This window comes from Phocoena sinus, chromosome 10, assembly GCF_008692025.1.
Source record: "Phocoena sinus isolate mPhoSin1 chromosome 10, mPhoSin1.pri, whole genome shotgun sequence".
Taxonomy (NCBI): domain Eukaryota; kingdom Metazoa; phylum Chordata; class Mammalia; order Artiodactyla; family Phocoenidae; genus Phocoena; species Phocoena sinus.
Window position 1 is genome coordinate 80,603,848 of NC_045772.1, and position 26,563 is coordinate 80,630,410.

The 26,563-nt window shown below is 38.2% G+C and overlaps 1 protein-coding gene across 4 annotated transcripts in view; it reads right to left on the reverse strand.

The window, feature by feature from the left end:
• Positions 1 to 4,697: 4,697 nt before the first annotated feature.
• Positions 4,698 to 26,563, reverse strand: part of ARNTL2 (aryl hydrocarbon receptor nuclear translocator like 2) — a 92,555-nt gene continuing 70,689 nt past the window's right edge. For all 4 annotated transcript variants that reach the window (XM_032646284.1, XM_032646283.1, XM_032646286.1 and 1 more), the window contains 8 exons: positions 20,270 to 20,510; positions 19,452 to 19,558; positions 19,145 to 19,295; positions 17,664 to 17,722; positions 16,014 to 16,122; positions 12,890 to 12,968; positions 11,328 to 11,436; positions 4,698 to 9,354 (listed from right to left, as the gene is read on the reverse strand). In XM_032646284.1, the coding sequence (XP_032502175.1) occupies positions 9,218 to 9,354; positions 11,328 to 11,436; positions 12,890 to 12,968; positions 16,014 to 16,122; positions 17,664 to 17,722; positions 19,145 to 19,295; positions 19,452 to 19,558; positions 20,270 to 20,510 (992 nt within the window). In that variant the 3' untranslated portion in view covers positions 4,698 to 9,217. The remainder of the gene's footprint in view (positions 9,355 to 11,327; positions 11,437 to 12,889; positions 12,969 to 16,013; positions 16,123 to 17,663; positions 17,723 to 19,144; positions 19,296 to 19,451; positions 19,559 to 20,269; positions 20,511 to 26,563) is intronic.

Consider the following 26,563-nt stretch of genomic DNA (forward strand, 5'->3'; position numbering starts at 1 on the left):
ATGTATTCATTGCCATTTTAAACCTTGTTTTCCAGTTGATTCTGTATTTCTTCTTTATTCCTTTCTTTTCCTTTTTGTTTTTCCTTTTGTGGTTTGATGAGTTCCTTTTATATTATGCTCGTGTTCTCTTCTTTTTGGCTATTGTGAATCTATTGTATGTTTTTGATTTGTGGTTATCCTGTTTTTCAAGTATGTTAACCCCTTCCGGTATCTACTTGCTTTAGACTGATATTCATACAGGCTCAAACACATTCTAGAAGAAAAAAACCCCTACATTTTCTTACTCTCCTCCTCCATATTTTATTATTTTGATGTCCTCTTTTACATCTTCATGTTTATCCTTTTGCTGTTCATTGTGGTTATTATTACCTCACAAAAATTTTTTTTTTGATTTTTAAAAATCTGTATACTGGCTTATTTAAGTGATTTACTTTCCAATTGTGATTTTCTCTTTCTTATAGCTTCCTGCTTCTTTTCTATTTAGAGAAGACCTTTCAATATTTCTTTTAGAATAGGTTTAGTATTGCTGTATCCTTTTAGTTTTTGTTTATCTGAGAAATTCTTTATCTCTACTTCTATTCTAAATGATAATCTTGCTGCGTAGAGTATACTAGGTTGCAAATTTTTCCCTTTCAGGACTTTGAATATATCTTGCCACTCCCTTCTGGCCTGCAACGTTTCTGTAGAGAAATCAACTGATAGCCTTATGGGGGTTCCCTTGTAATTCTTTGTTTTTCTCTTGCTGCCTCTAGAATCCTATCTTTAACTTTTGCTGTTTTTATTATGCCTTGGTATAGGTCTGTTTGGGTTCATCTTGTTTGGGATCTTCTGTGCTTCCTGTACCTGGATATCTGTTTTCTTTTTTAGGTTTGGGAAGTTTTCAGTCATAATTTCTTCAAATACATTTTTGGTCCCCTTTTCTCTTTCTTCTCCTGGAATTCCTATCATGCATAGATTGGCACACTTTATATTATCCCATAAGTCTCTTACATTGCTTTCATTTTTCTGTTCATTTGGCTTTCTGTCTGCCGTTCTGGTTGGGTGATTTCTATTATTCTATCTTCCAGATCACTTATTTGCTCTGCATTGTTCAATCTGCTATTCATTGCCTTTAGCTCAGCTTTTATCTTAGCAAATTAGTTTTCTAATTTTTCTTGGCTCCTCTTATAGTTTCTAGTTCCTTTTTATAGTAATCTGCATTTCTATCAGTAGCCTTTCTTAGTTCCTTCAGTATTTTCATTCTCTCATTTTTGAACTTGGTATCTGTCAGACGGAAGAGGTCTGTTTCATTGTTTGTTCTTCCAGGGGAGTTCTTTTGATCTTTTAACTGGGAGTGGTTCCTTTGCTTCCTCATTTCACTTATATTTCTCCTACTCTGTGAGTTTAGGAGAAACGATTATCTACTGTGGTCTTGGAGGGCTATTTCTATGTGGGTGTCCCTGTGTAGCCTGCATGGGTTGAATATTTTTAGTGCAAGGGCTGTTTTTAGTATGAATGCCTGCCACCTCTTTCCTCAGTGTGTCCTAGCCATTATCCCCTTGATAGCGGGTGTGACTGGTGTTGTGGTGACCAGAGCCTGCCCTGGCTGTTGAGCGGGTCCTCCTCTTTGCTCTGTGGTTGTCACAGTACTGTCAGGAGCAGGGTCTGCTCCCTAGTTGCTGGAGTAGAAGCTGCCAGATCCGTTTTTGAGCTGCATTTCTGAGCTGCGGTGTGAGGTAGGTGGGGTCATATTCCTCCGTCACAGCTGTCCACCAGTGAGTGCGCTCTGTTGTGTCACTTTTCACCTGTTGTGCGGGCTCACAAAGTACACTGTTGTTGGCATTGCCCTTGGCCCTGCCTCAACCGTGGGAATGCTGGCAATTGACCCTAGTGTCCCTCAGGCATTGTTTTCACAAGGCCACCAGCACAGATCCATTACGTCAGGTCCCAGACTGCAGTAATCAGGTGTCTGAACCCGCTGTGGGAGCTAATGAGGCAGCTCAGACCCTCACCTCACCCAGCCCCCACCTGTATGTGCCCACAAAGCTCATGGTTGATAAAGCCAGACCCATCCCAGCCAGAGGAGATCCTGTTGTCTGCTCAGATGTCCTGCAGGCACTGAGTTTACAAAGCTGGTGGCAGAGGTTTAAATTCATGGTTCATACAGCCACGGGGAGATATTTCAGCCCTGCTTTTTTTTTTTTTTTTTTTTTTTTGGTACGCGGGCCTCTCACTGTTGTGGCCTCTCCCGTTGCGGAGCACAGGCTCTGGATGCGCAGGCTCAGCGGCCATGGCTCACGGGCCCAGCTGCTCCGCGGCATGTGGGATCTTCCCGGACCTGGGCACGAACCTGTGGCCCCTGCATCGGAAGGAGGACTCTCAACCACTGTGCCACCAGGGAAGCCCTCAGCCCTGCTTCTTAACTCACACAGCCCCTGGGGCTCAGCTATGATTTCATCCCCACCTCTGCATGTGGGCAACCTGCTGGTACCTGCTCCCGGAGCCCACTGAGGCAGTGGCTGGGGGGCAGAGAAAGAGGCTGCTAAGGCGGGCCCACCCCTCCCTTTATGCGCCACTTATCAATGGCACTTTGCTTTAATGGCAGGCCTGGGCTTCTTCCGTGTACACCCCTGTTTGCAGCTGCACCACGCTCCAGCCCCACTCAGGCTGTCTCCATGCAGCCAACCCCAGTCTTCTCCCTGGATCTGTCCTCTGAAACCTGAGTTTCAGCACCCAGCCCCAGCCTGTACCAGCAGACATGCGTCTTGGGCTGGGGCACGCAGAGCTGTGGCACGAACCACCTGTGCAGGTCTCTGCTCTGCCTGCCACAAACCAGTTGTTGTGCTCTCCATGGAGCCTCTAAAGCTCCCTTTCTGTTCTGGCTGATGTCCCTGGGACTTCCCAGGGTGTGGGAGCCTTTCCTCCCTCCCAGGGGCACAGGTCCTCTTCTGCTTCATTTTTTTTTTTCCTTTTGTCCTACCCAGTTATGTGCAGATCTTTCTTGTCCTTTCAGGTGTCTGAGATCTTCTGCTAGCGTTCAGTAAGTATTCTGGAGAATTGTTCCATATATAGATGTATTTCTGATATATTTGTGGGAGGAGGTGAGTTCCACGTCGTTCTACTCCCCATCTTGATTGGATCCCACTTTTCTCTATTTCTGAATTTTCGATAATGAATATGAAGTTCCTTTATAATCAGAAAACCAATTAAAAACAAAATATGAAAACAAAAACCAAAAAACAAAATATGCTGCTACCGTTATTACAAAGAAATAGAATAGTATCCTTTCTATTGTAAATATTACGAATTTGATTATCTTACATATAATCTGATATGTATCCATCCCCCCTCAAAAAAACCATTTCAGGCCCTATGTCTTTCTTGATCTTTGCTAAATGAAATAGAATACTATGGATTCCCACAAATAACTGAACAATCAGGTAATTGTTTGCTATTGGTCTAGATGTTGGTTCTAATAGACAGGAAGCCTTTTGGGTTACTGCATATTCAACCAAGTATTAAATGAGATTTCCAAGAGCTCACTTAAGTTACAAGTTTACATAATCTAGGCTTCTAATTTTAGTATTTTTTAACAAATATTTTATCGCAAAACTTATTTTGATGTCTTTACCCCCAAGGTAACATGCAACAGATTTCTTCCTGGATAGGAGTAAATGTGGGAAATACTGCCTAACAGTCAGCCTAGTGCTAGGACTGCCTAAGAAAGTGTAAATTCAATGCTAGAAACACATAGGGAGACAAGGATTTAACAACCCTTTATTGTCTCTCTCAAAACACACCTTAGGCAATGGACAGAGCCCTCCAAAGTGACTAGTGGCTGGGTATCAAACAGAAGAGGTAGCCAAGGCTTAAAAACATGTGATGTAACTTGCTATTCCTTGCCATGACCCACGCTCCAAAAAAAAAAAAAAAACCACACACACACACCAAAAACAACAACCAAAACCGAACTATGAAAGACTTGAGGCTCACATAACCCAAACACACAATTCTAGGAAGTCATCAGCTCTCAAGAGTTACAAGCTTTCCATTGTCTCTTCTGCCTACATCCTCATTCCTTCCTCTGGCCCTAGGCTGTCAGGCAGTTGGCTATTTTTGACCCGATTTCCCTTTCAAGGATATCTTTAAACCCAGATTTAGTCATGGAACCAAAGCCTTGCCATCTGTATATTTCAGCCTGTTGACCACAGAGAAGTCCATGTGAACCAAGTTGAACCAGAGGCTTAATCAATGGACATTTTTGTGTGAATTACTAGGAAATAGAGAAGCTCTCTTTCCATTGTAATTGTCAGGTATAAGGATAATGTGCTTGGAGCTTCTGAGCATCAGTATGGAGAAGAAGGTCCACTAGAGGATAACACCCGCTTACAGGAAAGCAAAGCTGAGAGTTGGAAAGAGAGAGAGGCAGGGAAGGGGGAGGAGTCGAGTCAGGGAGACAGACAGTGCTAATGACATCGGATGTGATATGAGCAGAAGGAAACCTTTAATGGATTAAGCCACTGACACTTTAGAGTTGTGACAGCAGTTAGTACACCCTGATGAACACACCCCAAAATGTATAAAGTAACATATACCTCCCTTCCCAGTGGTCTTAGAACACTGGATCTTCTACACATTCTATGTTTCCACTTTATAAAATAGTTAAGGACACACTTTTTGGAGGAAGTTTAAAATGTTAAATGAAAACTTCAAACTAGTAATTATTATAAAATATAGTTTAATTTCACTCTTCATTATTTACCACAAAATTTAAAAAATACCAACATACAGACAAGAGCAAGTGAAATGGAAAAGAGCTTAAAAATTGTATAAAAGACAAACCTAAACTCAACACTAAGAGCAGTGACACACACACTCAACACTCCCAAATGAGCTCAGAAAGCATATTCTAGGTTGGATGGGTTTTCCTTCTAAAGTCAGCTTTTACTGGAGCCACATCTGGAGAGGTCTCTAAACCAAAATTCTTATTTTATGTGGAAGGGATCTTCCCAGACGTCTCTTGAAAAACATTTCTTATAAAACAGGGGCAGACTTATTCTAGACATAGAAGTCATAAATGCCTGTCCTAGGCCCCATGGAACTTGGAAAAATTAATCTAATGAAAACAAAGCCCTACAGGAATGGGAAAGTGACACCTAGTGGCCATGCAGCAGGTTTTCTTTATGGCTTCTGATCATTGTAGACGTCAGGGATGCTGTGCCCACAATACTATGCTTGGCAAATCTGAATCTCTAATTCCAGAGCCCAACAATGACCTACCTGAGTGGTGGATTCCTCTTTACAGCAGGATCTGAAACGGGACCCACTAAACATGGTCTGATACCTAGAGAGTTGCTATCTTATATACCTGTGTCCTAGACTCTATGGAGATTTGTCAAAGATTATGATGACCAATGAATATAGCCTTTTCCCATTATGACACTGTAATTAGTTTCCTTTAATTCCATTTATTTACCAAAAGTCTATTCTGTATCTTCTTGTTTGTCTTTGTGCTTATCAATGGATTTCCAAATTTAGTGACTACCATAGGGTGTCAACATATACCTCAAGTTTTGTTTGATTTCAGGCTAATAAAATGTCTAACATTTTCAAGTTTACTCATTTCAAAAAAGTTTTAAATTTGATACATCGATAGAGGTTCACAGTTATTTGCACTGAACCGAGGATCAATAGATGTCCTTTAAACCATAGCATTTAGAGGTAAATATCATACTTATAACCTTTGGTCTGCTTAAATAACATCCACTTAATAAAATGTTCTAGAGCAGGGCCATAGAATGGAAATATAATGTGTGCCACATGTGTAATTTAAAACCTTCTAGTAGCCACATTAGGACGGTAAGAAAATAAAATTAACTTTAATGTTTAATTTGGTATATCCAAAATATTTGAACTGTAATCAATATAAAACTGTTAATGTGATATTTTATATTCCCTTTTTTCATACTAAGCCTTTGAAATCTGGTATGCACTTTACATTCATAGCACATCTCAATATGTATTAGCCATGTTTCAAGTACTCAGTAGCCACATGTGGCCAGTGGCTATCATACCGGACAGCGTATGTCTAGCAACAGGCTAATGCTCGAGTCCTGCGGGTCAGAATCACAGAATTAGAACTGGAAGTAAATGGAGAGATCAAACCTCTTTTTACAAATAAGGAAACAGAGGTACAGAGAGTTTAAATGACTTGCTTGAGGTCACACAGATAAATTTAGGTTGAGTGGGCTCTCCTGATTCCAGGCATGCCTCTCACTTCACTACATCATTGTAGGTAATTCTCAGAATTAAAAAAAAAAAATAGGGCTCCCCTGGTGGCACAGTGGTTGAGAGTCCGCCTGCCGATGCAGGGGACACGGGTTCGTGCCCCAGTCTGGGAAGATCCCATGTGCCGCGGAGCGGCTGGGCCCGTGAGCCATGGTCGCTGAGCCTGCGCGTCCGGAGCCTGTGCTCCGCAACGGGAGAGGCCACAACAATGAGAGGCCCACGTACCGAAAAAAAAAAAAGAGTATTCTTTATAGGATGTTTTCATTAAACTTATATTTTTCAACAAAACATAAGAACTTAATTGGTAGGAGAAAAAAGTAATATAGTATAAAGCATAAAAATACGTCACTCCCAGTAGCAATCAAATATAAATAGAATGCATTTTGAAGAAAGCACTGAATTTAGAGCTACAGTATCATACAGTGCATGGATTGGATCCTGGGTCCAGGGCAAAAGATAAATATCAGAGTAGGCTACTAAAGGATCAAAGCCTTCAATTGGCTTTCCATCCATAAGTCTATGGGATAACCTCTCCTCTTGCAAAGACAGAATTGTTACTGTGTAAGCAGCAGTGGCCAGCCTCTGGAAAGTCTGCCTCTCAGATCCCTGCATCATGAAGTTTTGCCCCACCTGCTTTGGAGGTCATGCAGCCACAATGACCTATCCTGCTACCACTAGCTTAGGCTGACTCTGGAGGTCTAGCCCGACCTGCAATGGTCCAGATCCCTAAAATGTTACATTTGTAGGCAGGCCTCTCTGGCTTAGAGAACAGATGTGATCCTTCACGCTTCTTCAGACTTAACTGTCATGCTTAGGCCACTGCAAACCAATATATCCCCCATCTTGTGAGGGTTTTTTTTCGGCTTATTCTAAACCTAGATGTCTCCCAAGCCCTCAAATGCCAGAACCAGGAATGGTGCTGACCCTCTGACATTACTGGAACATTGCATCGGCTCAAGACAATAGGCCAATACATCTTTGCCCACACAGCCACTGCAAATGTCAAACGTGAAGGAACATTTGATTTTGGTTGTTGCCTGTTGCTATGTTTGCCATTAACGTGTCTGAAAGTTCTAATCTATTACTTACAGCCTACGGAAGTATGTGAGGTCAAAAGAATGCTTTGTTTTCGTGGGGCTCTGAGGGAAATCTGCTGGAGATGTACAGCACCACATAGAAAAGGAAAACTGGATTTGATCCCCATATCTGAGCCTCAGAGTTTCCCCATTAGTTTCCTAGACTATCATTACTTTCCCTGTGGGACACAAAAGAGAATATATGGGAACACACGTAGTAAACTAGAAAGAGCTATTAAAACCATAGGTATTATGGAAGTATGATCTTCAAAAAGGTAGCTATACATATAGTATTTTATTTTTGGTTTTTGGGGGGTTTTTTTTTGGCCGCGCTGCACTGCTTGCGGGATCTTAGTTCCCCGACCAGGGATCAAACCCATGTCCCCTGCAGTGGAAGCGTGGAGTCCTAACCACTGGACTGCCAGGGAAGTCCCTACATACAGTATTTTAAATATCCTTAATTCTTGCCCTCAATTTGAGCTACCTCTGAATTAATTACTGGTTTAAAAAATGCTCTCGATTTTTAATTATAGCTAGAAAGTTGGTTTTTAAATTCTTTCTCATTGCCTCATGGTTTCAAAAACACACTTATATAATAACTACCTTTGGTTACAGGCAATAGTAACTGTAAATGCCTAATAACTTAAAAAGCCAACAACTGTTCCTAGGTCAGTTAACTAATCATTTAACCAGTGAGACTACTGCTTTCTCAAATGTGTATAAAGAAACTGGTTTATATACATTAAACATTAAAAGACATATGAACTTAATTGTGACATTACACAAGGCGTTGACTCTGCCTGGGCCTGTTTCTTCCTCTAAGACTAATCCTAAAGGTTGCTAAAAGCCTTTTCAGCATCAAAACCCTGTTCTATCTGTAAAAAGAATCTTGAGTGGTTATACTAAGACTAAATCTTATAGGCACAGGTTAACCACCACCAAGCTGTAGGGCCCAAGATCTTTCCTTTTCTGTAAGCAAAGCTGAAACTCTCTCAGCTTTTTTTTTCTTTTCTGAGTTTCAAATAAGAAATCATCTCACTTAAAATCCATCTCAAAGTGCTCAAGTGAGCATAACTATCGTGGCTCTGTGCTTGCCCAAGTCTACAAAGACTGAATACAGTATTCACTGTGATTACCACTACAAATTGCACTGTCCCTTTATATTTTTTTTGCGATACGCGGGCCTCTCACTGTTGTGGCCTCTCCCATTGCGGAGCACAGGCTCCGGACGCGCAGGCTCAGTGGCCATGGCTCACGGGCCCAGCCGCTCCGCGGCATGTGGGATCCTCCCGGACCAGGGCACGAACCTGTGTCCCCTGCATCGGCAGGCGGACTCTCAACCACTGCGCCATTGGGGAAGCCCTGCACTGTCCCTTTAAATGTTCAAGTACTCATCGTTTTCTTAAAATGGATAAGCCCTATCCTCAATTAAGGAAATACACAAGGAATGGAAATGTTCCAAATTACACAAATCTTCTATTATAAATCAATTATAAATGAATCTCAGACACAAGGAAGATGTCAACACATTAAATTCTCCAAACTCAAAACAACTGCATCAAAAAATAAAAACAAAACCCAAACAAGATACATGTGGTATTCTTGGTTAGAAAGACTTTAGCAAAAATATAGCAACTAGTGGGTTTTAAGCTATGTCAGTGAGTAAAGTGGTCTATAGAAAATTTTGAGAATTTGAAGGGAAACATCACATTTCCCTGTACCCCTGTGAAAGTCAGGAGCAAATCTATAAAAACTGGTCAACCATTAATAGGAATAAAAGATAAAAACAGTATCAGTACAGTACAGAAGAATATATAGTTTTTTGTAAGCGAAATGCTTCAAAACGTTTCTCATGTTGAGTTAAAAATCAAATGCTAGAGTGCCCAGTGTATGTCACTGAAGTCCCCAGGGTCTCCCAGCCCCCCCTCTGCTTCTAAGTAATTCATGAAGGCAGCCATGGCCGTGTCGTCATTGTCACAGAGGGCATCAAAATCCAGCTGGGCACCTTCTCCTATTGAATTAAAATACAGGCTTATGTAAGTACATTTGGAGGTTAAAAAATGAGTTATCATCAAAAATGGCAAACCAAGGCTAGGATACCATACAATGTATTATTGAAGGCAAAGTATACGTCTTCAATTGCAGAAGCCTGATACATTTTTAAATGGGTCGCCTATTTTTATAACAATCTGCTGTCAGATAAATTGAGCTTCACTCATCTGATGCACGTAAGTGAGCTGGTCTACGAGCTTTCTAATAGAAAGTAAAGGCTAAGAGGTACAGACTCCCAGACAGTTGGAAGCTAGGGGTTGGGGTTTATTCATGTGGGTATATAGAGCCTTGAAGGAGAAATTTAACTTTAATCTGCCTGTGAAAATACTCTGCTTGTTCAACCCCAAAATGAGAAGGCTGAGACAAAAGCATCTTCCCCCAAATTTGAAAGACTCTTATAAAAGTGGGGGCGGTCCCCAGATTTTCGAGTGAAAAAGGAAATAAGGAGGAACCATGGAAATGAGATTTAAATCAGAGATAAGGAAGAGGTTCTAGAAATTCAGGGTTAAAACACAGCTACAGATTAATCGAAGTTTTCTAGGTATCGTTCAAAGCACAATAAAATTTGCGATGATTAATATGTGGCTCTCTGTGAAGCTGACGTCCAGGTTCCTTCAAGTCCTCTGATTCTCTTTAACATATATTTTCAGGAGATCAGAGTCAGTTATGGGGGGGTATAAAATTGTGTCATTTCAATTTTCTTCATTTGGACTTTGCATAAACATAGTTAAAATTAATAATTACACCTTAAACATTTTATGATTGGTATCTTTAAAAATTCTTTTTCTTAAGAATGGATATTTTCCCCTAAATACAAGAGCTTCAGTTTTATTGAAATTGTGTGTTTTAATAATACCCATAACTGATTCAGTGGATAATCAAATTTTCAATGACAGGTCCATTAAGCAGCATACACTTAAAAAGTAACAGCATGATTACTGTATTTATGATTTTGAATGAAAAACTCTTAGTTATTTTTATTGAAGTATAAAAAATATATGATAATGTGTTAGTTTCTGGTATACAGCAAAGTGATTCAGTTTTATACATATATGTTTTATATGTATAAAACTGAATCATTTTATATAAAATATATATGTATTCTTTTTCAGATTCTTTTCCATTATAGTTTATTACAATATATTGAATATAGTTCCCTGTGTTATACAGTAGAACCTTGTTGTTTATCTATTATATATATAGTAGTTTGTATCTGCTAATCCCAAACTCCTAATTTATCCCTCCTCGCCTTTTCCCCTTCGGTAACCATACGTTTGTTTTCCAAGTCTGTGAGTCCATCTCTGTTTTGTAAATAAGTTCATTTTTTTAGATTCCACATATAAGTGCTATCATATGATATTTGTCTTTCTCTGTCTGACTTTACTCAGTATGATAATCTCTAGGTCCATCCATGTTGCTGCAGACAACATTATTTTTTACGGGTGAGTAATATTCCACTGCGTATATAAACCACATCTTCTTTATCCATTCATCTGTCAGTGGACATTTAGGTAGCTTCCATGTCTTGGCTATTGTAAACAGTGCTGCTACGCACACTGGGGTGCAAGTATCTTTCTGAATTAGTTTTCTCCAAATATATGTCCAGGAGTGGGAATGCTGGATCATATGGTAGCTCTATTTTTAGTTTTTTAAGGAACCTCCGTACTGTTTGCCATAGTGGCTGCACCAACTTACATTCCCACCAACAGTTTAGGAGGGTTCCCTTTTCTCCCCACCCTCTCCTGCATTTATTATTTGTAGACTTTTTGACGATGACCATTCTGATCGGTGTGAGGTGATACCTCACTGTAGTTTTGGGAAAAATCTTAAAGTTGTTTGCATCTCTAGAAATTTCCTAAGCCTGAAAATATAGTGATTAAGAAAGAGTTTTTGGCAAACCAAAATGGCAGGCAGTTGCCAAAGAAAACTTACCAAGGAGTGGTTCGTGCCTATGGGGAGCAACAGCACTTTGGTTTTGCTTTGTAGCCTGTAGCTCCCCTATTTCAGAAGGACTTAGTGTAGTCAGCTCCTTATTTGACATCTGTAAAGAAAGAATAATAAATAGAAAGTTTCCTATTTGAGTGAAATAAAGACCTCTTAGCAGTTTTCAGATGCGGGTACTCTGACAATGCCACCACTGCCATCAACAACATGGCAGCTCACACTTCGTATTCTGTGCTAAGTACTCCACAAGCATCATCTCGTTTCATGTTACACATGTCGTGAGGTCAGGCATCTGAGGCCTAAGGAGTCTAATATCTTGCCCAAAGTGTTGGAGCCATGATTCTAACCCAAGTCTACCTGACTTCAAAGCCCCCGCATTATTCATAACCATAACTGAATTACATACAGAAGGAAAAGTTTTCGATTAAAAATGAAAAGCTATTTCAGTTTTTTAAAAATGATGATAAAACAGTATCTCATATGAAACTACAATGGGAAATACTGCTTTGGAGTAGGGAATGGAGTAAACCAGAGACTTTTACCAAAATGTTATCATACTGTTAAAATAGTCACAGGACAAACAATCTAATGTTCGTGTAGCTCATCATAAGAAGAAATCATTTACCTATGTTGTCTTATTCAGTTGATGAACTTTGCCATAGAATGCCTATATAACGTACACTACTTGGAGATGCTTGTGTGTTACAAGGACTTAAATCCCTGTTTCTGGCATATTGTCCGGCACAAAATGGGTACCCAATAAACATTTGCTAAATGTATGAGTAAAACTGGCAAATACTAGATCAAAAGCCTATATTAATATAAAAAGATATTTTCAAGTTCCCTTTTGTCCCTGGTCAGATTTAATTTCTCTTTTCTCCTACATTCTTATACCACTTAGTTTATATACCTACTTTAGAGCTTTCTGTGGTCTGGGGTACATCAGAATTGTATATGGGTCTTCCACATTTTCAGCAGTATGTTCAGTCATTTTTGTATGTGCAACAATGCATTTCAAATAGCATTGTTTCTGCCCAATTCAATTGAATTAAATAGTAGGTAGTACTTAATTTGTAGCTTATATTATTTAAACATCTTTCCAGACCCTAAGGAGTATATTTAATCCACGGAATCGAATCTATTAAAATTACAATAATAGCTACCATTTATTGAGCACACATTGTGTCCCAGGCACTGTGAAGTTTTTGTTTCTTTGTGTATTAAATCATTTAATTCACACACCACTCCAAGAGACTGGTGCTATTATTAATCCCTTTTTTACAAATGAGGAAGTTGAGGTGCAGAGTTTAAATAACATGCAGGAGGTTACCCAGAAGTAAGTGTCTGAATCACAACTTGGACCCAGATAGTATGGTCCCAAGCGACTTCACTCTTAACCACTATTCTACATTGCCTCTTAAAAACTCTGAGCTAAGTAGAAAGGGTTCATTCTTTACAGGATGGCCTCTTTTCTCAAAAGAAATAATCAACAAGGAGCAATGTTATTGTTCATTTATTTCACGAATATTATCACTTACAATGGTACTTACATTCCTGCAGTTTATAGTGTGAGTATCTTTCAATAAATCTGTTGGACTTGAATCATCAAGGGATGAAGAAGACTGTAACCTTCAAAAAGTGACACATAAAACATTTTTTGTGTCTATTTATATATATTTTAGAAAATTTTCTCCTTTGAATACATAATCTACTGATAAAAATACAGGGAGGAACATAAGACTGAATATCGCAACAGTTTTCATAATCAGACTGACTCGCTCAGTGCCAGACTTATTTTTGACTATGGAGTGCTGAAAACACTAAATAGAAACAAACTCTGAGGTGAAAGCTCTTAAGTAAATCACGTTACCTGTCTTAATACAGCACGTGGCAAAGTAATGGAATAACAACATGGTTCAAGACAGGCATTCAGCTCCTTATGAAAAGCAGAACTAAGAATAAAGAAAGATTTCCTAACATCCTGCAACCTTTTTTTTAAAGTAGAAAATGCGTCATATTTTTACTGTAATAGGTCATCCCCAGGTCCAAAATCAATGGAACACATAAAGACAAAAACATAGTCATACGCTTTGATCATAAATCTCTTCAAGACTCTTCAAGACTTAATATGTAAAACTTAATATGTAAAACTGACAGTGTCATATAATATTATGAGCATATTACTAAATGCTCAATTATGTGAAACATAATGGCATAAACATAACTTTATGTCCTTTTGTATTCCCAAGAAGGCAACTGACAAGAAAGTACAGAGGGAGAAATTAAAACAGAAGAATGAAATGAATTAGGTAGGAAACACAGACAAAAAGATCAGTGACACTTCCATGTCTTAGAGATTTTTCACAATGTAATGTATATAGCTTGGCTGGCTTCCCATCTGTGGTTCATGGTTTAAAATCACCATCTGCTCAACTAGCCTTTGTTTAAAGATGAAAACTATCTGCCCCCACATGCACATCACTACCAGATTAATCTTCTGAAATATGGCTTTCTTCATATTAGTCACTGGGCAGAAACTTGCTATTTAAGTCCCTCCACTATTTGACTTCACCTTAGTTAAAAGTCCCTTTAATCAAGTTAAAACTCAGTTGCTCAGCAACCTGACTCCTCTCTCAGTGAATCTCCTTGATGTTTGCTGAAACCACCATGCTTTCTCCCGCTCACCTCCATACATTGGCTGAGGTGCCTCCATATATAAATGCTCTCCCCACTGCATCCTGCAGCTGCATCCAGCTAGCAACTTTGGCTCAATTTCCACTTTCCCTACGAATCCCTTCCAGCATATACAGTCAAATGATTTTCAACAAGGGTGCCAATACCATTTAGTTGGGGAAGGGACAGTCTTTTCAGTAAATGCTGTGAGGAAACTGAGTATCCACATGCAAAGGAAGTCGGACTCTAACCCTACTCAGGGTAATGTTTTGGTCGAACTTTGTCCTACTTAGTACAAGTATTTACAATTCACTCCAGAAATACATTTTAAGCTTTTATTATGGAAAACTTAGATATAAAAATAGACAATATAATGAAATCTCATATACCCACCAAACAGCTTCAATAATTATTCTTTCCTAATCTTGTTAAATGTATTTAACCTGAACTCATACTTCCCCTCTCCTCCCAGACATTTCACCATTTAATCTGTGAATACTTCTCACTGCAGAAATACTGATTTAATTGATTTTGGGGTACTGTCCATGATATAACTGTTCTCTGCGGGTATTACACATATCTCTTAAAAATAACTGAATTCCAGGGGCTTCCCTGGTGGCGCAGTGGTTGAGAGTCTGCCTGCTGATGCAGGGGACACGGGTTCGTGCCCCGGTCCGGTAGGATCCCACATGCCGCGGAGCGGCTGGGCCCGTGAGCCATGGCCGCTGAGCCTGCACGTCTGGAGCCTGTGCTCCGCCAACAGGAGAGGTCACAACAGTGAGAGGCCCGCGTACCGCAAAAAAAAAAAAAAAAAAAAAATTGAATTCTAAAACATTGCCTTTCTCAAATCCAGAAAAATTCTGAGTTCAAAACCTATCTGGTCTAAAGGGTTTTAGATGAGCAATTATGGGCCTGTATATACACATATTCACATATATCCACACATATCTTTCTTTTTTCTTATACAAGTGAGTTATTACACATGCTATTCTTTTGTTCTATTCCTGTGCTTTTTTCTATTAACCAGATAAAGCTCTTGCCATATTAGCATAAACAGAGCTACCTAATATTTAACTGTTGCAGAGTATGCCATTGTATGGATATACCATAATAAGTTATGGTTATGGTAAAGACTTAAATATTTAAATCACTACTTAAACAGTGCAGCAAGAAACAGTCTTGTTCATGGGTCTCTGCGCAGTTGTGTAAGAATATTTGATCCTGGGGTAGAGTTGCTGAGTCTGAGATCATATACACTTATATTTTTGATGGGTGTAGTCAAATTGCGCTTCAAAGAGCTTGCACTAGTTTATATTCCCATGGACAGTTTAAGAGGGACTGTTTCCTCAGACTCTTACTAGTATCACCAAACTTTCAAATCTTTGACAATCTCCTAAATGAAAAAAGGTATGTCATTATTGTTTAATTTTGTATATATATAATTTTAACTGTGAGTGGGGTTGAGCAATTTTTAAAGTTTCTTGGCCATCTGTACTTCTATTTTCTATTTATGTCCACTCTCTAAATTTTTTGTTATTGAGTTATTTAAATGACTCCTTTAATAACTTTACTCTTTATTCTACACATAAAGTTTAATATATATAAAATTATACAAAGTTTTATATAAAGTTCAATAACTTTATTCTTTATACTATAAATCTCTTCATGTATTAAGATAATGAGTACATTTTATCATATGAAGTACATTTTCTGTGTATAATTTGTCTTTTAACCTTGCTAATTATAATGGTTATAGTTATGTTTAAGTTTTGAGTTTTTATACAATTAAATTTATCCATTTTTTTCTTAATAAATTCTGGATTTTGTGTGATATTTAGAAAGGACTTTCCAAACTATGCTGCTACTGTAAAGGTGATCTTCTCTTCCATTATATTATTGAACTGGTTATTGTTTGCTATAGGAAACCTATTGATTTTTTAATATTGGTTTTGTAAATATGATGATAATTTTGTGAAAGTATTTGCAGCAATAAAACATTACCTTTGTAAGTCCAGAAGTTCACTTGCAATATCTGTTCTGATACTACCAGCACCAAGTACCGTTCCCGTAGACATTCCAGGCACACTAATGCAAGACTGTCTTGAGGATCCTAAATAATAACAGAAGGAAAGACTCAATAGAGGGCTTTAAAAAAATATATAACTTTGGTCACTACCTTTCTTTCAATTCAAATATATTTCCTATTTCCCTCTTTAAAAGTAATAAACCAGCTGCATCCTAAAAGGTTAGAAATATTCATGCTTACATTACACACATAACTCATGATGGGTTAAGATGCTTATGAAGAGTGATGTGAATCAAATATGTGGAAAGTCACTGAGGGTTCAATCATGACCTGTAACCTTTGAGTACATACAGTTCCTTTCCACTTTAACCTCCACACTAAAGCCAGAGCAATACCACTGTTTTTCTTTTATTGAAGTACAGTTGATTTATAATATTGTTAGTTTCATGTGTATAACAAAATGATTCAGTTATATATATGTATGTATATACATTCTTTTTCAGATTCTCTTCCTTTATAGGTTATTACAAGATATTGAATATAGTTCTCTGTGCTATATGGGAAATCCCTGTTGTTTATTTTATATATAGTAGTGTATATCTGTTAATCCCATATTCCTAATTTATCCCTCTCTCCTCCGTTTCCCCTTTGGTAACCATAAGTTTGTTTTCTATGTCTGTGAGTCTGTTTCTGTTTTGTAAATAAGTTCATTTGTATTACTTTTTCAGATTCCACATGTAAGTGATATCACACAATATTTGCCTTTCTCTGAAGTGACTTACTTCACTTAGTATAATAATCTCTTTGTCTATCCATGTTTCTGCAAATTGCAATATTTCATTCTTTTTTTATGGCTGAATACTTTATTTTAAATATTTCCCAATATTTTAATTTTTCTTTACACAAATAATATGTTAAAATATTCCTGTGGTAAAGAACTAAGATAATCCCCCTTAGTGCTTTTCATTAATTTGACCAACAGATATGTGAGTGCCTTAATATATAAGGAACAATGCCAGCTGCTGGGGATGATAATGAGTAAAACACCACTCCCACCCTTGAAGAACTCACAGTCTAGCAGTGAGCCAGTTGAGTGAACGAATAATTGCAATACAATGTAAGATTATAACAGAAGTGTGATCAAAGTACTGTGGGAATTCTGAGGAGGATAACTCAACCCACTGAAATCTTTTTTTAAAATGAAACTCTCTAGGAGTTAAGCCAGCATTTTATTTATTTATTTATTTTTGGCTGCGTTGGGTCTTCATTTCTGTGCAAGGGCTTTCTCTAGTTGTGGCAAGCGGGGGCCACTCTTCATCGCGGTGCACGGACCTCTCACTGTCGCGGCCTCTCTTGCTGTGGAGCACAGGCTCCAGACGCACAGGCTCAGTAGCTGTGGCTCATGGGCCCAGTTGTTCCGCGGCATGTGGGATCTTCCCAGACCAGGGCGCGAACCCGCGTCCCCTTGCATTGGCAGGCAGACTCTTAACCACTGCGCCACCAGGGAAGCCCCTGAAATCTTTCTGATTTTACCTTGACATTTTTCCCTCTCCAAGACAGAAAAAGATGGTAACTTAATAATAACAGTCTTAGTAATAAGTCTCCATCACCTAAAACTAACTTACCTTCTGATGATTGAGAGCTACAAGGAAGTAATGATGTTTCTCCAGTATCACTATGTCCCCTAGAATTAAGAAACACCATAGGTGATTTTTTTTTTAAGGTGAAGGAAAATGTTAAAGCAACTACATTAAGCTCTGTGTATTTGAATTATCAGTTTTTGACCTATTTGTGTTTTATATACATATTGTTAATGTCACCACCAGAGACGGAGGTATTGATGTGCTAAGTACCAGGGCTTTTGCCAGATGTCATATTACCCTGTAATGTACATGCTTCCAAATATACAAACTCTCAGCTCATATTCTAATGATAAGGAGACAAGAATTATTGGGATGAATAATAGAATTATTGGGATGGGTAATTAGTACCTGCTGGAGGCACTAAGAATTGGGGGGCTCTTTTTTAAAATATTGTACATAAGGAAATAGAATTGGTTTGATAAAACCTTATAGCAATTTTAAAGAGAAACATAGAAAAATAATACTTAGAACAAGGCCATGCTAGCATATTGAGCAAATCAGGAAAAGCTGGCTCTCCCTTCAGGCTGACACAGCCATAGACCAGGGCTTGGAAGGCAGTGAACGGGCAGGATTTGTGCTTATCCCTCAGCCAAGTACTCCTGCACAAGCATATGTGCTCCCAAGGCTCAGAAGATGGACATGCAAAAATGATGTGGAGGACAAAACAGTTTCTTACCATTTTAAACAGTTTAAAGCCACATCCACATAGTTTTTTGGAAGGACAAAGTAAGGCCGTGAAGGGTTCAAAACAATTGCCTGAATAAATGCATTTACTGTCACATTTTATACTAAGCCAAAAGGAATTTTTTATGAAAGGGCAAACTTTTAGCTTAACTCTGAGAACTAATGCCAATGAACAGTGAATGAATTACTCAAAATATATACTCAAATTCCAAAGCCAGAGGATCACACAGGGTTTTTTTTTAAATTGAAGTATAGTTGATTTACAATGATTCAGGGGTACAGCAAAGTGATTAATATACATATACATACATGTATACACACATATTCTTTTTCAGTTTCTTTTCCACTATAGGTTATTATAAGATATTGAATATAGTTCTCTGTGCTATATAGTAGGTCCTTGTTGCTTATCTATTTTATATATAATACTGTGTATCTGTTAATCCCCAATTCTCGATTTATACCCCCCTTCCTCTTTGGCAGCCATAAGTTTGTTTTCTATGTGAGACTATTTCTGTTGTGTAAATAAGTTCACTTGTATCATTCTCCAGATTCTACATATAAGTGATATCATATGATATTTGTCTTTCTCTGTCTGACTTACTCCACTTAGTAGGATAATCTCTAGGTCCATCTATGTTGCTGCAAATGGCATTATACTCAAGTTATAAAGCCAGAGGATTAAACAGGTTTAATGATTTAGCAAGATGAAAAGAGGGAAGCAAAGATACTCATTTGAAATCAATATAAAGGTCTTAACAACATAAAAAATTACTTACAAAACTAAAGTGTTGACAGACACAATATATTCCAGTTCTTTGGTCCAAGGATTTGTGAAACTAAACCACTGGCTTTTTAAAGTTACGAAAGAGCCATCTTTTGCTCTGAATTTGTATGAATCTGTAAATATTTTCTCTTTACTCTGTAGAACTTAACAAGAAAAGAAAATAATCAGCATAACAGTCTACCACTATATAAATCAATCCCTTAAGGATTAATTCAAGGTTCAGATTTCACAGGAATGAAAAATTAAGAGTTGAAGTTGTAATTAAAAAGTACCAAAAGACGATCCCACTCAATGCATACCTGCTTTGTGCTTGTCAGTCAAATTACTATGGTCATCTTGATGAAAATATTCATAACAAGAAGTTCCCAAAAGTTCCTGAGGCAGATATCCTAAAATTGCTGTTGCCCTGGTTTTAAAATTAAAAATAAAGTTCAGAATTGGTGAATGTATCCCCTTCCAGAATACTGTTGGTCCATACATGGTCAGGATAGTAGAGAAGTAGACCGGGGGGATGAGTAACCCATTTGCTTTACTGGGCTCCTTTGGCTGCCCTAGACCCAGATTAGAGCTGCAAAGCAGAATGGACACCTAGGCACCAGGCTACTCCAGAGGCCACCTACCCAATCCAGGGTATACTATTCCTACCATTCACCAATAAAATTGTGGCCATAGACCATGCCCAGTTTCTGCACCATTGGCTAAGAAATATTTCAAGTTTACAATTTGGCTTGAACAAGTTTACTGGTATATCCATATCCTTATTTCACTTAAACTTTATTTCCTGTTCTAAAGCCTTAAAAAAAAAAATCTAGCCGTGCTACTAAGCCACATTTTTTTTTTTTTTTTTTTTTTTTTTGCGGTACGCAGGCCTCTCACTGTTGTGGCCTCTTCCGTTGCGGAGCACAGGCTCCGGACGCGCAGGCTCAGCGGCCATGGCTCACGGGCCCAGCCGCTCCGTGGCGTGTGGGATCTTCCTGGACCGGGGCACGAACCCGTGTCCCCTGCATCAGCAGGCAGACTCTCAACCACTGCGACACCAGGGAAGCCCCTAAGCCACATCTTTAATAGCCTTAAACATCCCATTGAACTCTAATCATTATGGCACATAAATGTTTACCTTTGATCAACATAGACAAATTGTCCATTCACTGCAAAACGGGTAATAAATTCAGTTGGTTTCACTTTAATCTCTCCACTGTTCTGTGGGACAATATATGGATGTAATCTTCCAATGGCAACAAGGCAGGTAAAATTACTACTGTCTTTCTTATTGTCCGCTTCTTCTTCCATTCCAACAATATTTGGAGGCCAGTTTCTCAAGTAACCAGTGCAGTGGATAGTACAGAATTTTCTATGATCTAATTCAAAGGTTTAAAAAAAAAAAAAGCATTTGTCAACTATATCACAATAAAACTAAAAAAAAAGATAAAAATTTAAAAAGCATTTGAACCATTATGAATTCTTAAATTTGTTACACTGACATTTATAATAGTTATAATTGTGCTATGAAATAGTCTTTAAATATGCTAAACATGAAAAGGGAATAGGATTGCATTAAAAAGAAATCATCAATCATGTTTACTTAACAACTTCATCCCTAATGGGTTATTTTTCTCAAGAATTAACCTATACATACTACATCAAAATGATTGTTTTAATTTCGGTTTAAATAGGTCTATAGTTATTTTGTTATTTCCAAGTTAATTTTTTAAATTACAGTACTTTATGTATTAGAAAAAGTTAAACTTCATGCTCCCTTGCTCTCAGCTACAGAAGTATTGTTTTCAGCTTATTTAAATTTTGGTATAATTTATATTTATAAATTTAAAGGATACATGGATATATTTGTAAATTTCTTATGTAAGCACTTATAATGGCTAATAGATACATATGATTATAATAGATTATAGAGACATTTCAGAGAACATTTAGAGGAATTTATAATAAAATGTAAAAAACTTGACTCAAATTTCACTTTTCAAAAAAATCTTAAGCAATTAACTCAAGAAAAAGCTCATCAAACAGATCCAACCAGAAAAATAAAAAATTGGAAATAATCCATATATTCAAATAACAGGAAATGCTTAAGAAAACAATGACAGTATAAAAGATAGGCAGTATATGGCAATCTACAAAAAAGTAACTTAAAGGTTAAAAACAGAGGGGAAAGCTGATAAAAATTACTCAAAACAGTTGCTCGTGATAAGATTTAGAAAAGACCAGAACAGTCATTGTTTTAAGTTGGCACCTGTTGCTAAGACTGTTACTACAAATCTTTAAAAAAGAAAAAATTTTTTTAAATGGAAGATATGGGCTGTCTTATAAGATAGCAACTAATAGTATTAGCAAAGGTATAAAGAACACTTTATGTGCCATGCTCTGTTTTAAGTTCTCTAAATGAATAATTCATTTATTCTTCTTAGTAGTCCTATGATAGGTTCTAATATCATCCCCATTATCTCAGGAAACTGGGAGTTACTGCCAGGGTCACAGCAGGGAAGGGTGGAGCTGAGGGTTTACATCCAGACAGGCTGGCTCCAGAACTCCCTCTGTGAACCACTACTGTGGTGCTACTTGATGGTAGTGAGTGGCTGTCACAGAAGGTGTTCAAACAGGAGTTGCCTGAATGATGGAGGGGGAGTACTACAAAAAGGTGTTCCAGTCAGAGGGAACAGCCAGTGCAAAGAGAGTCAAGAGCGAGCAGTCAGAAGCAGCTGAAGCATAGTCTGTGATGGGGAAGTGGCAGAATAAAGCAGGGAACAGATAGTTTAGCTCTTGTAAGCCCTGCGTAGAACCTTGTATTCAACACCTAACAGACATCATCCCCTCCACAGCCCACAGATACCTTAAATTACATGTCGTTATCTCTTCCAACCCCAACCCAAGCCTTTATCACTTATTCCCTATCCTGCTTAATGACACCACAGTCAACCCAGGTAGTTAAATGAGAAACCTGGGCTCCTCCCTTCACCTCACCCAACATCCAAGATATCTTAAAGGAATTAAAAATTGGGGTAAGTGTAATACAAGGTTTTCATTCATATTAACAAAATTAGATGGCAGTCAAAAATAAAAAGGTTTACATCTGTGACAACATGGGTGGACCCTGAGTATATTATGCTGAGTGACATAAGTCAGACAAAGAAAGACAAATACCATGTGATTTCACTTATATTTAGAATATAAAAAACAAACAAACAAAAACCAAAATAAATGAACAAACCAAACCAAACAAAAGCAAACACACAGATACAGAGAACAGAGTGGTGGTCACCAGAGGGGTAGGGGAGAAGGAGAGTGGGGGCAGAGGGGAGGGCAAGATGAGTAAAGGGGAATCAACCATATGGTGATGGACGGAAACTAAACTTTTGGTGGTGAGCATACTACAGTGTATACAGAAGTAGAAATATAATGTTGTACACATGAAACTTATATAATGTTATAAACAAAAGTTACTTCAATAAAAAAATAAGTTAACTTTAAAAAAGGCTTATAAACTGAGTTTGGCATTTCTGATGATGCTTGCAAATTTACAAATGATACTGACAAAAAATATTCTACTCAATGGAAAATATAGACTGAAAAATGTTTTAAATTTACATATGGAAGCTCATCACACAGAACCTAGCCTCTTTAACTCTTCTCTAAAAACAGGATTACTAACAATTTCCAACTCAATCTGTCCCTCAATTCTCACCTTGAACATTTATTCAGTTGGCAAAATTCTAGCTGGGATTGTATAATTCCATTCACTGATGGAATCTGACCCATTTGATCAATTATTTAAAGTTTTAAAAAATCCTATTAAAAAATCCTCTTGGGGATTGCTTCAAGATGGCGAAGTAGAAGGACATGCTCTCACTACCTCTTGTGAGAACACCAGAATCACAACTAACTGCTGAACAATCATTGACAGGAAGACACTGGAACTCACCAAAAAAGATACCCCACATCCAAAGACAAAGGAGAAGCTGCAATGAGATGGGAGGAGGGGCGCAATCACAGTAAAATCAAATCCCATAACTGCTGGGTGGGTGACTCACAGACTGTAGAACACTTATACCACAGAAGTCCACCCACTGCAGTGAAGGCTCTGAGCCCCACATCAGGCTCCCCAACCTGGGGGTCTGGCAACAGGAGGAGGAATTCCTAGAGAATCAGACTTTGAAGGCTAGCAGGATTTGATGGCAGGACTTCAACAGGACTGGGGGAAAGAGACTCCACTCTTGGAGGGCGCACACAAAGTAGTGTGCACATCAGGACCCAGGGGAAGGAGCAGTGAACCCAGGGGAGACTGAACCAGACCTACCTGCTAGTGTTGGAGGGTCTCCTGCAGAGGCGGGGGGTGGCTCTGTCTCACTGTGAGGACGAGGAGACTGGCAGCAGAAGTTCTGGGAAGTACTCCTTGGCCTGAGCCCTCCCAAAGCCCGCCATTAGCCCCACCAAAGAGCCTGGGTAGGCTCCAGTGTTGGGTTGCCTCAGGCCAAACAACCAGCAGGAAGGGAACCCAGCCCCACCCATCAGCAGTCAAGCAGATTAAAGTTTTACTGAGCTCTACCCACCAGAGCAACAGTCAGCTCTACCCACCACCAGTTCCTCCCATCAGGAAACTAAGCACAAGCCTCTTAGACAGCCTCCTCCACCAGAGGGCAGACAGCAGAAGCAAGAAGTACTACAATCCTGCCGCCTGTGGAACAAAAACCACATTCACAGAAAGAGAGACAAGATGAAAAGGCAGAGGGCTATGTACCAGATGAAGGAACAAGATAAAACCCCAGAAAAACAACTAAATGAAGTGGACATAGGCAACCTTCCAGAAAAAGAATTCAGAATAATGATAGTGAACATGATCCAGGACCTCAGAAAAAGAATGAAGATAAAGATCAAGAAGATGTAAGAAATGTTTAACAAAGACCAAGAAGAATTAAAGAACAAACAAACAGAGATGAATAATAACTGAAATGAAGAATACACTAGAAGGAATGAATAGCAGAATAACTGAGGCAGAAGAACGGATAAGTGACCTGGAAGACAGAATGGTGGAATTCACTGCTATGGAACAGAATAAAGAAAAAAGAATGAAAAGAAATGAAGACAGCCTAAGAGACCTCTGGGACAACATTAAACACAACAACATTAGCATTGTAGGGGTCCAAGAAGGAGAAGAGAGAGAGAAAGGACCTGAGGAAATATTTGAAGAGATTATAGTTGAAAACTTCCCTAACATGGGAAAGGAAATAGCCACCCAAGTCCATGACGCGCAGCGAGTCCCATACAGGATAAACCCAATGAGAAACACGCCGAGACACACAGTAATCAAATTGGCAAAAATTAAAGACAAAGAAAAATTACTGAAAGCAGCAAGGGTTTTCCAACAAATAACATACAAGGGAACTCCCATAAGGTTAACAGCTGATTTCTCCGCAGAAACTCTACAAGCCATAAGGGAGTGGCAGTATATACTTAAAGTGATGAAAGGTAAGAAACTACAACCAAGATTACTCTACCAGGCAATGATCTCATTCAGATTTAATGGAGAAATCAAAAGCTTTACAGACAAGCAAAAACTAAGAGAATTCACCTCCACCAAACCAGCTCTAAAACAAATGCTAAAGGAACTTCTCTAAGTGGGAAACACAAGAGAAGAAAAGGACCTACAAAATAAAGCCAAAACAATTAAGAAAATGGTCATAGGAACATACATATTGATAATCACCTTAAACGTGAATGGATTAAATGCTCCAACCAAAAGACACACACTTGCTGAATGGATACAGAAACAAGACCCATATATATGCTGTCTACAAAAGACCCACTTCAGACATAGGGACACATTCAGACTGAAAGTGAGGGCATGGAAAAAGATATTCCATGCAAATGGAAATCAAAAGAAAGCTGGAGTAGCAGTACTCATATCAGATAAAATAGACTTTAAAATAATGTTACAAGAGACAAGGAAGGACACTACATAATGATCAAGGGATCAATCCAAGAAGAAGATATAACAATTATAAATATATATGCACCCAACATAGGAGAACCTCAATACATAAGGCAACTGCTAACAGCTATAAAAGAGGAAACTGACAGTAACACAATAATAGTGGGGGACTTTTAACACCTCACTTAAACCAATGGACAGATCATACAAACAGAAAATTAATAAGGAAACAAGCTTTAAATGACACAATAGACCAGATAGATTTAATTGATATTTACAGGACATTCCATCCAAAAACAGCAGATTACACTTTCTTCTCAAGTGCTCATGGAACATTCTCCAGGATAGATCATATCTTGGGTCACAAATCAAGCCTCAGGAAATTTAAGATAACTGAAATCATATCAAGCATCTTTTCTGACCACAATGCTATGAGATTAGAAATCAATTACAGGGAAAAAAACCTAAAAAACACAAACACATGGAGGCTAAACAATACAATACTAAATAACCAAGAGATCACTGAAGAAATCAAAGAGGAAATCAAAAAATACCTAGAGACAAATAACAATGAAAACACGACAATCCAAAACCTATGGGATGCAGCAAAAGCAGTTCTAAGAGGGAAGTTTATAGCTATACAAGCCTACGTCTACAAACAAGAAAAATCTCAAATAAACAATCTAACCTTACATCTAAAGGAGCAAGAGAAAGAAGAACAAACAAAACCCAAAGTTAGCAGAAGAAATCATAAAGACCAGAGCAGAAATAAATGAAATAGAAACAAAGAAAACAATAGCAAAGATCAATAAAACTAAAAGCTGGTTTTTTGAAAAGATAAAAAAAATTGATAAACCATTAGCCAAACTCATCAAGAAAAAGAGGGAGAGGACTCAAATCAATAAAATTAGAAATGAAAAAGAAGAAGTTACAACAGACACCGCAGAAATACAAAGCATCCTAAGAGACTACTACAAGCAACTCTATGGCAATAAAATGGACAAACTGGAAGAAATGGACAAATTCTTAGAAAGGTATAACCTTCCAAGACTGAACCAGGAAGAAATAGAAAATATGAACAGACCAATCACAAATAATGAAATTGAAACTGTGATAAAAAATCTTCCAAGAAACAAAAGTCCAGGACCAGATGGCTTCACAGGTGAATTCTATCAAACATTTAGAGAAGAGCTAACACACAACCTTCTCAAACTCTTCCAAATAATTGCAGAGGAAGGAACACTCCTAAACTCATTCTATGAGGCCACCATCACCCTGATACCAAAACCAGACAAAGATACTACAAAAAAAGAAAATTACAGACCAATACCACTGATGAATATAGATGCAAAAATCCTCAACAAAATACTAGCAAACAGAATCCAACAACACATTAAAAGGATCATACACCATGATCAAGTGGGATTTATCCCAGAGATGCAAAGATTCTTCAATATATGCAAATCAATC